Source organism: Poeciliopsis prolifica, unplaced genomic scaffold, assembly GCF_027474105.1.
Source record: "Poeciliopsis prolifica strain line A6 unplaced genomic scaffold, Auburn_PproV2 SCAFFOLD016, whole genome shotgun sequence".
In the NCBI taxonomy this organism is placed as follows: Eukaryota; Metazoa; Chordata; class Actinopteri; order Cyprinodontiformes; family Poeciliidae; genus Poeciliopsis; species Poeciliopsis prolifica.
Genome location: NW_026562391.1, coordinates 3598706 through 3613613, shown reverse-complemented (window position 1 = coordinate 3613613; position 14908 = coordinate 3598706). Strand labels below are relative to the sequence as shown.

The 14908-nt window shown below is 41.1% G+C and overlaps 1 protein-coding gene across 1 annotated transcript in view; it reads left to right on the top strand.

The window, feature by feature from the left end:
• The window catches only part of adcy9 (adenylate cyclase 9), a 39147-nt gene that overhangs the window by 14474 nt on the left and 9765 nt on the right, over positions 1-14908 (top strand). Inside the window, exons 2-5 of the mRNA XM_055041638.1 lie at positions 10382-10581; positions 12708-12815; positions 12938-13215; positions 13905-14007. Of these exons, the coding sequence (XP_054897613.1) occupies positions 10382-10581; positions 12708-12815; positions 12938-13215; positions 13905-14007 (689 nt within the window). The remainder of the gene's footprint in view (positions 1-10381; positions 10582-12707; positions 12816-12937; positions 13216-13904; positions 14008-14908) is intronic.

The following is a 14908-nucleotide window of genomic DNA, read 5'->3' as shown; positions in this document are numbered from 1 at the left end:
AAATGTGAAACGGCACCAGAGGTTTGAGTTCACAAACAAACCTTCAAAGGTGTGTTTGGAAGTCCAGGACAGTTAAACATTCATCTTTGCACAATCTGTTCGCACACTTTTCTGTTATTTTTGCAGAAAAAGTTAGATTCTTAGAAAGCGTTAAGCTTCATAATTGTGTCCAAATATATTCTGCACCTGCCTCAGGTGTCATTAATCATTTAGTCGCCCGTTGCATAATGGGTGCTCTGGTACAAGGGGTTAGTGGTATTTGCAATACGCTTGATGATTATCTAAGAGTCTTAATGATTACTACGTGACGCTGCGTAATGGGTCGGGCCGGTACATCATTTCTAACTGGCTCCCATAGCCGAGGTGTGTCGCTAACGCTTGTCCGACTTCATAGCTGTGAGAATTTGCGTGAAGTCGATTTGATGTGAATGCTTTTGGGGGGGAAAATAAAATCCTATCTAAGACATGTGGTTGTTGTTTCAGCTTAAAATAATACCGAAAAAATGCGATGCTTACTTACTGACACACAAATCTATTACAGTTCTTAAAATGATGAACTCAGTAAAATACCAGGACATTTTAAGTAAAGATTTAGTGGTTTATACTATATAGTGGTATGAAACTGGGGCATCATCAGGTCTCTCAGCTTTACAAAACGTAAAACCAAAGCAACATACAAAATGCTTCACCACACATTAGATCAGCCTTTTTTTTCCTCCACTAAGGAATAGTAAACCAAAAGTTAAAATTGGATTTCTTAAATTGTTTCAGAATGACATTATGAGGCGAGTTTTGAGTACGATTGCCTGATCTAGGCGTTAGTGTCATCTGCTGCAGGACGCTCTGGGCTTTCAAATTTAGCTGATATTCTAAAAAAAAAAAGAGAGAGAGAAAAAAAAGCCTCCTCATGTAAAGAGGTTGCTTTTCACGTTGAAGCCTTTGACTTGATGTTCCTCGAATGTATCTCTGGGGACAATAGCTGGTTTTTAAGGCTCCTGTTCGGTTACTAATAAACCGACTCGCACACTGTGCAGTTAAAACACATCATTTCCATTTCATCTTAGGTGGATTAATTTAGCCTTTTGCACAAGAACTTTCAGTTCACTCCAATTTTTGGGGATATTTTTTTTGTGTGCGTTTGTAATTTACCAGCTTTTAAAGAAATGATTACTGTAGCCATTTACAGTACCTCTGTGTGTATGAGGGTGTGTTTTGACTCGTGTTTTCTCTGGAATGCCGTTGTGTTAAGTGGTTGTCCTGAATAATAGATACAATCTGTGACCTCAAGCCTGTTAAGAGCTTCTCTACCCTTCCCTCTGCTGAGTTTTGCAGTTTAGGTATTTGCAGTCTGTGCTGATGTTTGTGGGAGACATTTGAGATCATAATCCCGGTGTGTAAGGACTTCATAAGTACAAATGGGTGACCAACAGACGTCTTTAACAAAATGAACTCATATAAAACACCTGACTGGCCCACCTAACTTGTCATCATGAGCTGACAGCAGGTTCTTTTTGCAGATAAGACGAAAGTTGATGACTTTGCAGTCCAACTCAGGTTGGACTTTTCCACAAGGCGTGCAAGAACGAAGCCTTAGAAAAGCACAAAAGCCGAGCTGAAGTTCAAGTTTGCTGAAGTTTGTTAGACAGACACAAAGACCAGAACTAGTGTGGTGTTGTTCTTTGGACAGGTGAGGCTTAAGGTAAATCCTTTGGACAACAGAAATTAAGAGCTGTTTGGCATAAATCAAATCCAGCGCGTCAGGAAAAGAGCCTCATACCGACTGTGAAACATGTCAGTTTCCTGCGCCTCGTCAAGGCAGCAGGTCCGTTAGGTTAAAGTTGAGGTTGCAGTCGGGAACATGAGGAACAGTCCAAGAAGTGTGAATACTTTTGCGGGACATTGCAACAAACATTTTTCTACAATTTCACAGTCTGACTGCAGAGACACAAGACGGTTAGAAATTCGGAAAACAGCGAGAACCATTAACCAAACAGAACGTTGTCGCTTTTGGTTACAGAATTCATTAAGTTTTATTTTTGAGACATTAAATGAAGAGATAATTGACTGCCCTGTTAGATAAAATTCAAAGGGATTCTAATTTCTCTTCCATTTAATCAGCATCAATCAAATAAGTTGGCCTGTGTTCGGTTTCACGGTTGATGCATGATCCACCAGACCGCACCAGGTTGTTGCTCAAATTCTTGTCTGAATTGGATGCAGTTTCTTTTTTCCTCTGTGGAGAGACGGATTTGAATTACATCAGGAGGGAAGAAAAGAAAAAAGGGAAAGAGAGAGAAAGAGAGAGAAGTGGTTGAAAGATGGAGCATATTTTCTGGTCATGACCTTTTTCCAAGGATTTCCCACAGCCTAACTTTAGGCACTGAGAGTGTGGACTTCAGATCCTTCCTAGACTGCAGACTGAGTCACCCAGAGCAGCAAACATAAAACTTACATAAGATTCAATGTTTTTCATTAAGAAAAAAGAAAGTCTTTCAAAACCCTTATGAGCCTAATTATCTACGTCTGAAATCAACGGGTTATAGACTCCTCCGCCGACGGGCTCAAGCTCCCCGAGAGAAACCCGGAGAATCCGTGAACACCGTCTCCAAAAGTCCTTTTCAACAGCTGCGTGTCTGTGTATGTATCGAGTATGACGCAGTGGCAGTCGGAGTGTGCGTCACTGCTCCAGTCAGCTCGCTGCACACCGCAGAAACACTTGCACGACCCACTGAGGACATAGATTGGTGATTGCTCAAGTAAGGAAGTCCCTCAGCTGAGATGATGACAGAAAGGAGGGATTGATGTGGACAAGGGGAGGGCATTTGAAGGAGGACCGTGTGAGAGCTTCGTCCCCGGGTTCCATCAGCGTGTCCAAATATGGAGGCTTCTGCTATTGTTGAGCCACGTTCTCAAGACCCACCAGCGACCAGGGAGAGAACTGGAGAGGAATGGAGCTGGTGTGTGGGTGTACCGGGGAGAAAAAAAAGAAAAGAAAGAAGAGCGTGAACTGTGGGAGAGAGTTTAAGTGAGACGGCTAAAAAGGACAGAAGTAGACAAATTACCTGACGGTGACTCAAAGCGAGAGAGGCCTGTCGAAATGTGAGGCTTTGTAAAACAAAGTAGAGGAAATGTGAACAGATGGAAGTCTTTCGAAAGTGGGAGAAAAAGACAAGTCCAAGTCTATCTCTTTTCCCTTTCAGTTGTTTATTTTCTAACTTTTGCAAGCAGCGAGATGAAAGTGCAGAATGAAACGACTGTAGTGTCGGTGGCATGTATTTCCATGTGGAGGAAATGTTTGAAGAGTACATTACATTTTTATCATACTTGCTGAATTTGGGAAGAATCCGGACTTTAATTTGAATCCATTTACTCGGTGAATGGGGAGGGAAAAGTCTCAGTTGCTTTGTTTTGAACAGGATAAATGTAAGGTTTTCTTTTATTTGCAATGTCCCACGCCTTATCAAAGTATCAGTGACAAAGCAGCGGCTTGGTTACTGTCACGAGGCTTATCTTCCACTCATATTCACATGGAGGCACACACTCATTTGTGTGGGACCAGAAGGGAGGCGGCAATCTTTGGGTCACTGGGGATGGGTTTGATCATGTGGTTGTGAGCTGCCACAAGGTGAAAGGGTATTTGTCAGGAAGTGCGGAGTTGGGGGTGGGATGACCCTCTGGGGATAATCTAAAATGTCAGATTTTAGCTGAAAGCATTCGCTCTTCCGGCGGCGCTTTGGACTGTTTTGTGATAATTTTGTTGTTGTTTTTTTTTTTAGCAGTGTATTTCGTCAACAACCCCAAACGCTGGTTTCCTGGAGTTTATGAATGTCATTTGGAGAATTAGAGAAAGAAAGAAAAGCTAAAGTTAAGAGTGCGTTTGTGGAGAAGCCTTACTCTGCTGCGTTTGTGTCCAGTTACTGGACGGTCTTCGAGTGTGCATGTGGAATGTGACGACTCAGCTGCACTTCCTTTTCATTCCCCCTTGTTTTCTTCACCAGCGGACCGACGGATTTGTTTGAGTACACATCTTTTCAGATTCTCCCCAGTGCATGTGAATTCGTGTTCACATAGAGTTCGTTGGTTTCTAAACGCGAACGCCATCTTCCTGGGTCAGTCGCCAAACCCTAGGTTGCTTGAAATGAGTCACAGAGATTGAAGTCGGGAAGTATTCCCGGAGAAAGTGGGACATCCAATCAGAGGATTTGTCATTACTTGATGCCAACACTTGATTGACCTTCTGGCTTTGTTGTATTGCGTTACCTGATTAAATCAGTTTTCAGCTGGTTTTATGTTTTGAGAGGAAAACGTTATTCTCATCAACTTGGACTCATAAAAATATAGCCGTCATCCATGCTAAAATAGCAAAAGCCATTTCTCCTGATTTTAAATTATAAAAGAATTGACACCATATATTAGTCAGCATCCTATTAGCTTCCAATTAGCTTCCACAGCCATAAATGTCAAATTGATTACTTGAGTTTGTTAGCTAGAGCTCACTCAAAGTTCTGGATGCACATGCATTAAATATGATTTCCCTGAAACTAATACAATTATTCTCAGATATTAGCTTTGCTATCTAACACATATGCGATACAGTAGCTATCGTCCAACAAACTGAGAGCATCTTTGGTGCACTTTGCTGTCGGAAAAGGCCGATATTTCCACTGCCTGCTCTCTCAAGCTGTTAAATGACCTCAGATGTCAAGGATTGTTTTCCAAATTTATGGCTGATAAAGTAAGGAAGGCTGAAGTGGACATAGATGAAGAATGTGGGTTATGAAAGGCATGCTGGAAATCCAAGCCTTCGAAGCACATCTGCTCTCTTGCTCCTATTTTACCATGTCTGGAGCTTTCTGCCTCTTTCCAGCATCTCGTCTTTGTGTTTGAAATAAGTCGGCCTCTTTTGCCTGTTTTGCGGCATGAATGCTGTAGTTTAATCTGTTTAGATGGAAGAAATATGGCAAACTTCAACGCACGCCATGTTTGACTCCGTCAGGGCTCTTTTTCTGGTAAACGCCGCTTCTCATTTTGCATGGAAAACACACGGCTGACATGTTTCTGTCATGTGTTTGGAATTGAAAGAACTCGGCCATTGGAGACCTCACTCCAGGTCATAAAGAAACACCTGCTGGAATCATTAACAATAATTGTAGAATGGATGACGCAGTGTTTGTGTTGGGGCGCACGTCTTGGGGTTGTGACCTCAAAGTAGAAAACGTTTGCGTAAAAATAGTTAGAAGGTTTCAAAGATGATTGAGGTTATGCACGTCTTAGAGATATGGCTCCTTTTACTGTCATCATTTAGTTGAGTTCTTTCCAAATCTAGTCTTCAGTCTCATTCAAACAGGAACTGTTCATTATTCACATTATTCTCTATTTTTTTTTTTTCTGGAATGGTAACCAAATGAAATTGACCGTTGCTTTGTGGTCCTCTGGCATTGCTAAAGTTGTTCCTGTTGCTTGTGAAACTTTTTGACCACGCTTTTTTCCTTCCACTCAACATTCCATTGATATGGTTTGTAAAAGCATTGCTTCGTTATGACTACATGAATGCATCTAGTGAAAAAACGTTTCAATTAGATCTCAATTCAGTGAGATGCCACCTTTGTTTGTGGTGACAAAAAAGAAAAGCCCTCAAACGTTCCCTCTTTTAGTTTACTGTAATTTCTAAAAAATAAAAACAAAATGAAATGGTTTGACTGTAGTTGCCAGCAACAGCTCAGGTCAAGGTGAGGAGGAGAAGGTCCTGTTGATGTACGTGGAGAGAAGCTAATGGATGGCATGAGAGCGAGAGCGAACCCTTTCGCGAGAGAGCAGCTATTAGCCGTGCACTCTCTAATGATTTATTCATTTCTGCAGACGGAAAGTCTGCTGTTCATTAGAGTTGTTGATTGGCCGGTCGGTCCTACCTTCAGCGCCGTTTATAGTGGACTGCCATTATTTTTGCATCAGCCCATGCAAGTTCTTCTCGTAACAAAGTCAGGTCGATGTGTTTGCAAGCAGGTTCCTGTGTCACTTGGAATACTGAAAGAACTCCAGCAATCTTGCGGCGCGTCACATGCAGGGCTGAGATCTGTGAGGTGAACATGAGGACCGATGCGGCTGTGCGTTTTTTGTGTCCCGTGTTTACTGAAGAGGCTGCTCTGTTATTACTCAAGATTCAGATGGTATTCACTCACTGGATGGTGAAGGAATGAAAAATATGCTACACGCGTGTGTTCGATTCGCTAAAAATGTTGCAGATATTCTGTGGTACACAAACTAACATGTGAACGCGCCCAGCCAGCGTCAGACTGACGCACACAGGGTCTACATACACGCAGGTGGGGTGGTCGTCGGTTGCAGCTGAAGAGCCTCGAACATCGCTGCCTTTTTTTTTTCATCATCTGCTCCTGTTTAAAATGAAAACTTATCAGGGGAATCCTTTCTTTGAGAGGCATTCTCCTTCCTTATCCTGAGTGGAAAACATTGAACATTTTTTTATACAACAAAAGAAGACCTATTTTAAACACCAGTCTCGGCTGTTGAAGAATTTTGTTTAAAAAAAATGTTAGTATGGAGAGAAAGTTACGGTTCATGATGGTCTTTAGAGGTTTTAGGCTTCAGTTAGTGGAAGCTGTAGAAACAAATGCCTGTTCCTGGTTCTTATTCTCCCTTCGCAAATCCCATCTTAGTGGAAAACAGAATGAATGAATGAATGAATAAATGAATGAATGAATGAATGAATGAATGAATGAATGAATGAGCCGTTAGAGATGGGTTGCCCTCTCATATTTCTGGACAAGGTTGCGATGCAGGCTCCTGGTCCGCCTCCGGTTGTCTCTGAGCTGTCAGGGACGGTTCTGTTAGCCGAGGCCAGCTAGCCGGGTCACTGTGTGTTTGGACAGGCTGATATCAGCTGGCTACGAGCCACCTCTCTAATCCTCTGTTTGTGTATTTCCTTGTTGGCTCTACACGAGTGTGAACAGGCCAGAGCCCTGGGCTGATACGCAACCAGCCTTGGTGAAACACCCAGTGTTGCGTTACTGTCTGCTTGTCAGCATGTGTCTGCATCACTATGGCTGCCTGATGGAAGTAGAGCCGCTTTTTGAAGAATGTAATGTAAATGAACATGTATTTCGTTTATCTTTTTGGGGTTTCTTTTGCGTTGATGTCTATGATAGGTTTTCAGATTTTTTTAAATAGGCTATTGTAAATAAATGCAGACAGAGAATTACTGTTTCTGTATATTTTTCTTTCTTCTTTTTTTTTTAGTAAGATAATTTACACAAACAGTGTTTGGAGTGGATAGTATCCTTTAGTCTTATTGTGTTCAGTTGTGATTTTATTAACTACCGTATTTTCCGGACTATAAGTCGCAGTTTTTCTCATAGTTTGGCCGAGGAAGCGATTTATACTCCGGAGCGATTTATGGGTGGAAATTAACACATCATTATATCACCTCACATGTTATTTTCACACTGAACCGCAAGAGGGCGCTCTAGGACTGTGTTATCCTCCTTCACAGTTAGAGTTGTTTACAAGCGACACCGAGGATGAAGATTTCGTTGCGTTTAGTGATTTGGACAGACACGGATGGTTTGGTAAACTTGTCAACATGTTATTTATGCTATAATTTTCTCAATAACTCTTAATATGTTATGCTAACATATCGAGCACGTTCTCAGGTCGTTGTTTGTCATGTAACGTTAGCATACCGTACCATTATCCAGCCTGTTGTTGCCTCTATTCAATTCTTATTGCCTTTCAAGTTGACAGGTCTGTTCTTATAAATTTCCCTCAAAAATGCGACTTATGGACCGGAACATTTGTGTTCTTTAAACTGTGTTGTCGATGTTTTGCCCAGTTGTACTTTGCTAAAACATCTGCTACATGACAAACAAAGCAAAGGATTAGATACAGCAGTTAAATCATGGAAAACACACCAGAATAAATTACAAACCAATGCTGGATGCATAATAACACCAAGTTCATCACATCTTTTAGCACAATAAAAAATAATATTTGAGCTGTATGTCCTGCTCCAGCTTAAAGCATCTAGCAGGGTTTGTCCCATTTGGACAGGATTTGGTACTGATCAATGTTGGTTACTTACATTTTCAAGTATCTGGTAAGTCTAGTCTTCCCAATGAAGGGAATTGATGGCATCACAAAAACTCCTGGGTGATTCAGAGGGAAATATAGAAAAACACAGAATCAGGTCATTGTGTATTGAGGGTTATATGGACATCTGCAATGTCTCAATGAAGGACTGGTTCATGACAGACAAAGATACTTACCCAAATGTTGTTATTCTCCTCCTTCAGTCATACTATTGATGAAATTAGAAAGTACTGAAAATGTACTTTGAAATGTTCTTGAACCGGGTGCCGGAGCTTTGATCATTGCTATCAGAACAAATCTTATGTTTTTTTATTTATTTATTATTATTATTATCTGTTGTTTATACTCTGTACCATTTGGTACCAAAATGAGCGAAGTGTTAAAGGCGACTCCGGAAACCTCCAGTGGTCAATGGTCAGACTCAAATTGAGGTTGAAGCCTAATCCTTTTTTCCAGTGAGCGTAAATCATTGATCATTATGACTCTGTAAAGCAACAGCAGTGAATTGGATCCAGTAGAGTATGTCTACTTCACATCTTGCACAGAGAGGGTAATAAAAGTACACTTTTAAAGAGTTATCTATTGACATAGCTTTTTAGTACACTTGCAGTAGACTTTCATCTCTTGCCTCGCCTTGGCTTATGGTAACAAATTAATTTGGGGAGCTTGCAAAACAGAAATTTTAGATATTTTCTGAAGGGTTTTCATTGATACATTTCCTCAGAACAAAGAAGAAAACGGCATCAGGTTTAGCTGCTCCTGGGTATGGGACACAAAAAAACAACCCCATTAAGAATTATATTAAGTGTATTATTTTACAAAAAAGATTTGTCTATCATTTTTCATTTTCTTGTCGTTGTTTATGCAAAACCACTTATCGCACCAGATACGCCAGCTTATTCGTACTAGCTGTGTGCGTCTTAGTATTTTATAGGATAGCTATTTTCATAGCGTGTGAATAATTCATTCATTTATACATGCTGTAATGATGTACAAGAGCCTAATCAATGCTTTCTGTGGTTGATCATGAACTAATTGTGTTGGGACCAGAGGCGACATCACACTGTGTGAGAGAGAGAACAGCTGATGTTGCACAACTCTGCAGATAACCAGGATTTGACTACGATTTACGATGGCGAGTTCGAGTTCAGCATGATTTGCAAGTTAGCATTCATAAAGCCATGTTTGCTGGTGTTACTTAAAAGGTCAGCAAGGCCTTAACTGTGAGATTTCAGCATGTTCCATTACTGACCAAAGTGCATTTTTAAAAAGGATGAAACCGAGCAACTTTGCTGTGACATGCTCACATCTAAATACCATTTTAGGTTCAACGGAAGCAGAAATTAACAGCCAGTATATCTATTGACGGAAATTTTCTTTTGTAGAAACCAGATATACTTCATTTTTTTGCTTCCTCTGTTGTCATTTAAGCACCTTAATGATACTAATCTCCTGGTTGCACTGTTGTCTACCCGTTTTTCTTATCATTTGTTGTTGTAAGACATGAGACCACAGGAAAATGATGCTCCCAGATTACATTTAACCAGAAAAACCACACAACTGTGACTCAACAAATATCACAGCAGTGATGCAAAAATATTGCGGAGCCTCACTCTTGCTATGCGGATAGTTCACTCATCTGGGGAGACTTTATGTTGCTCATCTTGTGTTACTTTATTCATGTGAATAATTAGCTGACTTTTCTAAGGAATTCACAGAATACTGGAATTGCAGTCAGAAATGTTTGGATAATGCTTTGACAGAAAAGTAACATACCTTTTAGCGCAGAAGAACACTGTGAGTTATATCTCACTAATCTCAATACACACACATTGGGCTGAGCAGGAAGTGCATTAGCTCCATGCATACTTCACAAGAATCGATGTGCAAAACCTTCACTGTAATTGCCTCAACTTAAGACTCTCAAAGTAAGATATCAAGCAGTTTGACAGCAACTTCTTCCACAGGTGAAAACTCCCAAATGTATGTTTGGTGTGTCCTGTGATTAAACCACAGAACTGTTTTTACTAAAAATTTTCTGCCGCATTGAATGTCGGATCAGTAGAAAATTGTGTGTATCGGCATTTAGACTTGGTAACTTTGGAGCATCCCCATCACTATTTGCCTTTTCTTGCAGTATTGTTTTCAAGTACCACTTTTTTTACTGTTTGCATGTTGCAGATTTTTCCATCTTTCTGTCAGAGTAAATGACAGAGAGATGACAGCGTAATTATTGACTCCTAAATAGAGAATGTTTTGTGTCCCGTCTTTTTGCCAGGAATGAAAACATACCTGATCTCAGGAAGGAAGCCAGATCATGATGTGCAGCTTGGCTGCTCTCAGGTGGAGCTGCCTGGTGGGGAGTTCGTGGGGGTCAACGTGCCCTCCTGCCCTCAGCCTCGTACACCGGACCTCATCCACGGAGCGGCACAGGCTGCCGAGTCCCTTCTGCCTCACAAACCATCGGACAGAACCGTGGTGAGAATGTAGTTCAAGAAAACACTTTATTTATGGCTTATTGGTTTTTAACTGATCAAATTAAGCAAATTTCCGTTTGAATAGCTGTGAAATAAGATGGTACGTACCATCCGACCTCTTTTCTTTTGTCCCAAATGTGATTCATCTTTTATTTTGTGTCTGTATGTGGTTGTATTTATTTCTGAGACTTAATTATAAGCAACATGATGACAAACGTCAGGAAACTCCTTCTCCTTCGTTGACCTGGACCACACAGGTGCAAAATGTGGTTCATGGTTCTGAAACGACACTTTAACTGTCTCTTCATTGGCTCAAATTAATACTTTAAGCTAAATATAAGCTAAATATACTCAGTATTTAAAAAACATCTTCACGAGAATGGGGCATAAGAAACTAAATTTAGCATGTCGGTCATCAACGTTTTGTACACAAGTCATCTTCTGCCTGTTAAGCCGGTTGCTGACAGACTCAGGGTGCTAAGATGCAACGGCTAATTTTACTGGATTTGTTTTGAGACGGTCTGTGAAGCTGCAGCTAAAACACTGGAACTGGCAAAAGGCGTGAACAACATTCTGAGAACAGTGGCTTTGTCGTTGCCTTATGTTTCCTCACAACAATTAATGTGGTGAGTAGATGATGTTCCTTTGCAGAGAAGAGTCAAGACAATGTGAGATAAGTCAAATAATAAAAAAAAAACTATAGGGACAGTTTAAGGACAGTTTCTCTGAATATTTGTCTGTCATTTTAAACTGAGATGGGTTGATGTACCTTCGTTTTATGGATTTAAATTTTCCCACCAAAATGTCCGTTTTGCAGCAATGACTAAATTTACTTTCATTAATTAATTTTAAAAAGATATTGGTAAATAATTTTTGTCTATTTACTGAAAAGATATTCAAATATTGTTAAAATAATACTTCGATTCTCTTATCATTGAGTAGAAATATAAACAGCTGCGTATGGGTGACACTTTGCAGATCGTGTTGAAGAATCGCTGTTCAGGGAGACCAGCCTGAAAGGCAAACTATGCCTCGGCAGAGTGAACGTTTCAGTGGCATTCACTTGGTGTTTAAAACCCTCCAAATATTTTAGCAATTTGTATTGCAAACTTGAGGCTGATGTCAGCTGGTATGACATCCTTTAGTAAAAATACAGCAACTTCTCAGTGTTTAGGGGCAGCACTGCATTGCTGTATTCTAGATACAAGTAGAGAAAATTTAGGAAACTCCATTGCTCTCTCATTATGAGGATTTTAAATTGTACAAACAATATGACAATGAGAATTTGTAAACTTTAGCTATGTCCTACTTTACCTATAACTCAACCATGCATATAGATTCTATGAAAGTTTTTACTTTTGATGAACACATAAATATCTAAACAGCTGACTTGATCTTTCTTGTAAGCAAGGAAAAATATGGAGTCTTTTCTTCCAGGCGTCTGATTGGCTTTAGGCAGCAAATACAGGGAAAGGGAGTGTACCGTGCTGCTACTTCATCAATAAGCCTTTGTTCAGCCAGCTGGTCGGCAGTGTACAACAGCATGTGAGGAAGGGGACGTTCTGCAGTGCTTGAAAATTGCTGTACTTTCTCCAAAATCTCTTTCACCACCCATTATCTTCCGCTTATCCAAGGTCGGGTCGCAGAAGTAGCAGCCTGAGTGGAGAGGCCCAGACTTCCCTCTCCCCAGCCACTTGAACCAACTCTCCTGGGGCAATCCCAAGGCGTTCCCAGGGCCCACTTCAATGTAGATTCAGCTCCAATCCGCCTATCAAGCTCCCACTCCCATCTCCCCTCAAAACCTATGATACTTAAACTCCTCCACTCGGAGTGGGACCTTTGGGCCAGAAAAGGAAGAAGAATATGTCCTTGAACAAATCTCCCCAAAAATCAGTTAGAAAGGTTTGCTGCAATGTCTGACAAAAGCAAAACATATTAAACCCTTTTTGTCCCTGCGACACTTGAAGATATGTGGTAGTCTACCTCTGCCACAATGATCGTCTCTTAGGGCAAAACCCTTCACAACCATGATTTTCACTAATTTGTACATAAAAATCAGTGTTGTGCTTCTGGAGCTCGAGCAAATGTTGTAATTTGTGCAACCCCATTCCCACTTTCTCTCCCCAGCCTCCCTGTGTTTTCCATGGCACCGTGCGCTCGTCCATGGCAGAGCAGGCCGATGATGTGGCTGTTGTGAACGGCTGCCAGGAGGAACACAAGGCCAGCGTTGCCAAGGTACGGCCTACGTTGACGCCGCACTCATCGCCTACTTCTACTTCTCCGAGCATTTCCCACTTAATCTACTCAACACGCAGACCCTCCCGCTGTTTCATCGCCTTTTTGTCTCCTCTCAAAAGTTCCTGCCAGGCCACAGCCCGAAAGCGGTCAACGGTCTCTTGAGCCCCCCGCTGGAGGACGCCGCCGCGCGCACCAGCCAGAGCTCCTTGTGCGACATACTCCAGGAGAAAGAGAAGAAGACCAGCACCAGCACGGGGACCGGCACAAGCCTCGGCATGGCGGCGGCGGTGGCGGCGGCAGGCACAGGCATGGATCACTCCGCCCTCATCCAGCTGCGTGCCAAGAACTTCAAACGGAAAAGCGACGCCCACTTCGTGGACGTTATCAGGGAGGACAGGTGAGGAGGCCGGTTAAAGGTGGAGTTTGTGAGCCAATAGCACAGCAGAGAGTAATAAAGCAATTTGTTTTTATAATGATGGTTTTCATAAACTTGTCCGCTGGTGATGAACCTTTGAACTGAAGAAATGCATTTATACTGTGCCTTGCATAGGTTTTTTTTTTTACATTTTGTCACCTTGCAACCATAAAGGCATCCCTGCAGAATGATACTGCCACCACCATGCTATTGAAATGAAAACTATGTCAGGGATCACAGTCTTGCCTAGCAGGCTATTTTAGCTAGATGCCCACGTCATTGAGTTTGGTTTCTATTTTGGATTTACACTGAGATTAAATAACACACAAGTAGACCTTTTTTTTAACCTATTAATGAGCATCTAGGTAATTTGTCACATTGGATTTTACTTTGGTGTTTATTTTCCCCTTTTATTATATAGCATATATGTAGCACAAAGTGGTTCAATGGTGGGAGCCCACTGTTGACTTATGTCAGAAAAGTTGATATAGTTTTGTACTTTTCCCGTGAAGAAGCTACTCTTTGCATCTGGGGTGGTTCAAACAACAAAGATTATTCCCCTGAAGTTGTTTTTATTTGTTGTACAATTGGGTGATATGAAGAGATGCTCACTTAAAATAAAAAGGTATTTATCTGACTCAGATTTAGTTCTTTATTTGACTTCTTTCCAGTCTGATGAAGGACTACTTTTTCAAGCCGCCCATCAACAAGATCAGTTTGAACTTTCTGGAGAGACCTCTGGAGAAGGCGTATCGCAGCAGCTACAAAGAAGAGGTACACACACACACACACACACACACACACACACACACACCCACACACATATACACACACACACACACACACACCCTTCACTTAGACAGAGGATTTTGTTTTCGGCTCTTGTCTGGTGATTTTGCAACTTGCTGCTGTACCTAACACGAACATGTTTTTTTTTTTTTTTTTTTTTTTTTGGGTTTTTTGTTCTTTTTTCTCTTCCACGTTCAGGCTTTCTTTTAAAGATAACTGAGTGATTAATGGACAGGAAAGAAAAAACAACTTTCTTTGTAACACGTCATAACTCCATGCCACAGTGAAGACTCTTACTATAAAAGACCAGTTCCAGATGTCCTCTGCTGACCCTGGAGACTTTCAGCCCCCTGCTGTTCAATAAGTGTTACTACAGCCTTAAGAAAAGGGAGCACATTGCTTCAGTTTCAGCGTCTCTTCCTTCAATTAATTTTTGAACTTCATTGATAAATTCCAGCACTTGTACCAATATACATCTCATATCATCTAGCATTATTCAACCCTGGGTGAAACCTGACGGTCTAGAGTTAAACGTATTGATGTTTTGCTTCTAAAAAAAACAAACTCCTTCATATCATTTAATATTTCACTTTACGTGTGCATTCAGCTTTAATCAAACTTTAGTTGGTTTATCTAAAAAGTCTGGATCTACAGCCCCTCTAAAAACCTAGATCTCCGTTCGGTTGAAGTGAACTCTGGAGCTTATGTGAATGCCAAGTGGACCAAAAGAAGGAAGCGGGAACTATTGCGCCGAGCATTCCGGCTAAATTCTAACAAAACAAACGCGAGAATCTAGTTCTAGCGAGAGAGGTGACTCTTAGTTTTTTTTACCGGAGACAAAAGAGAAATCCCACAACCGCTAAAATCTGACGCTACTCAGTTTGTA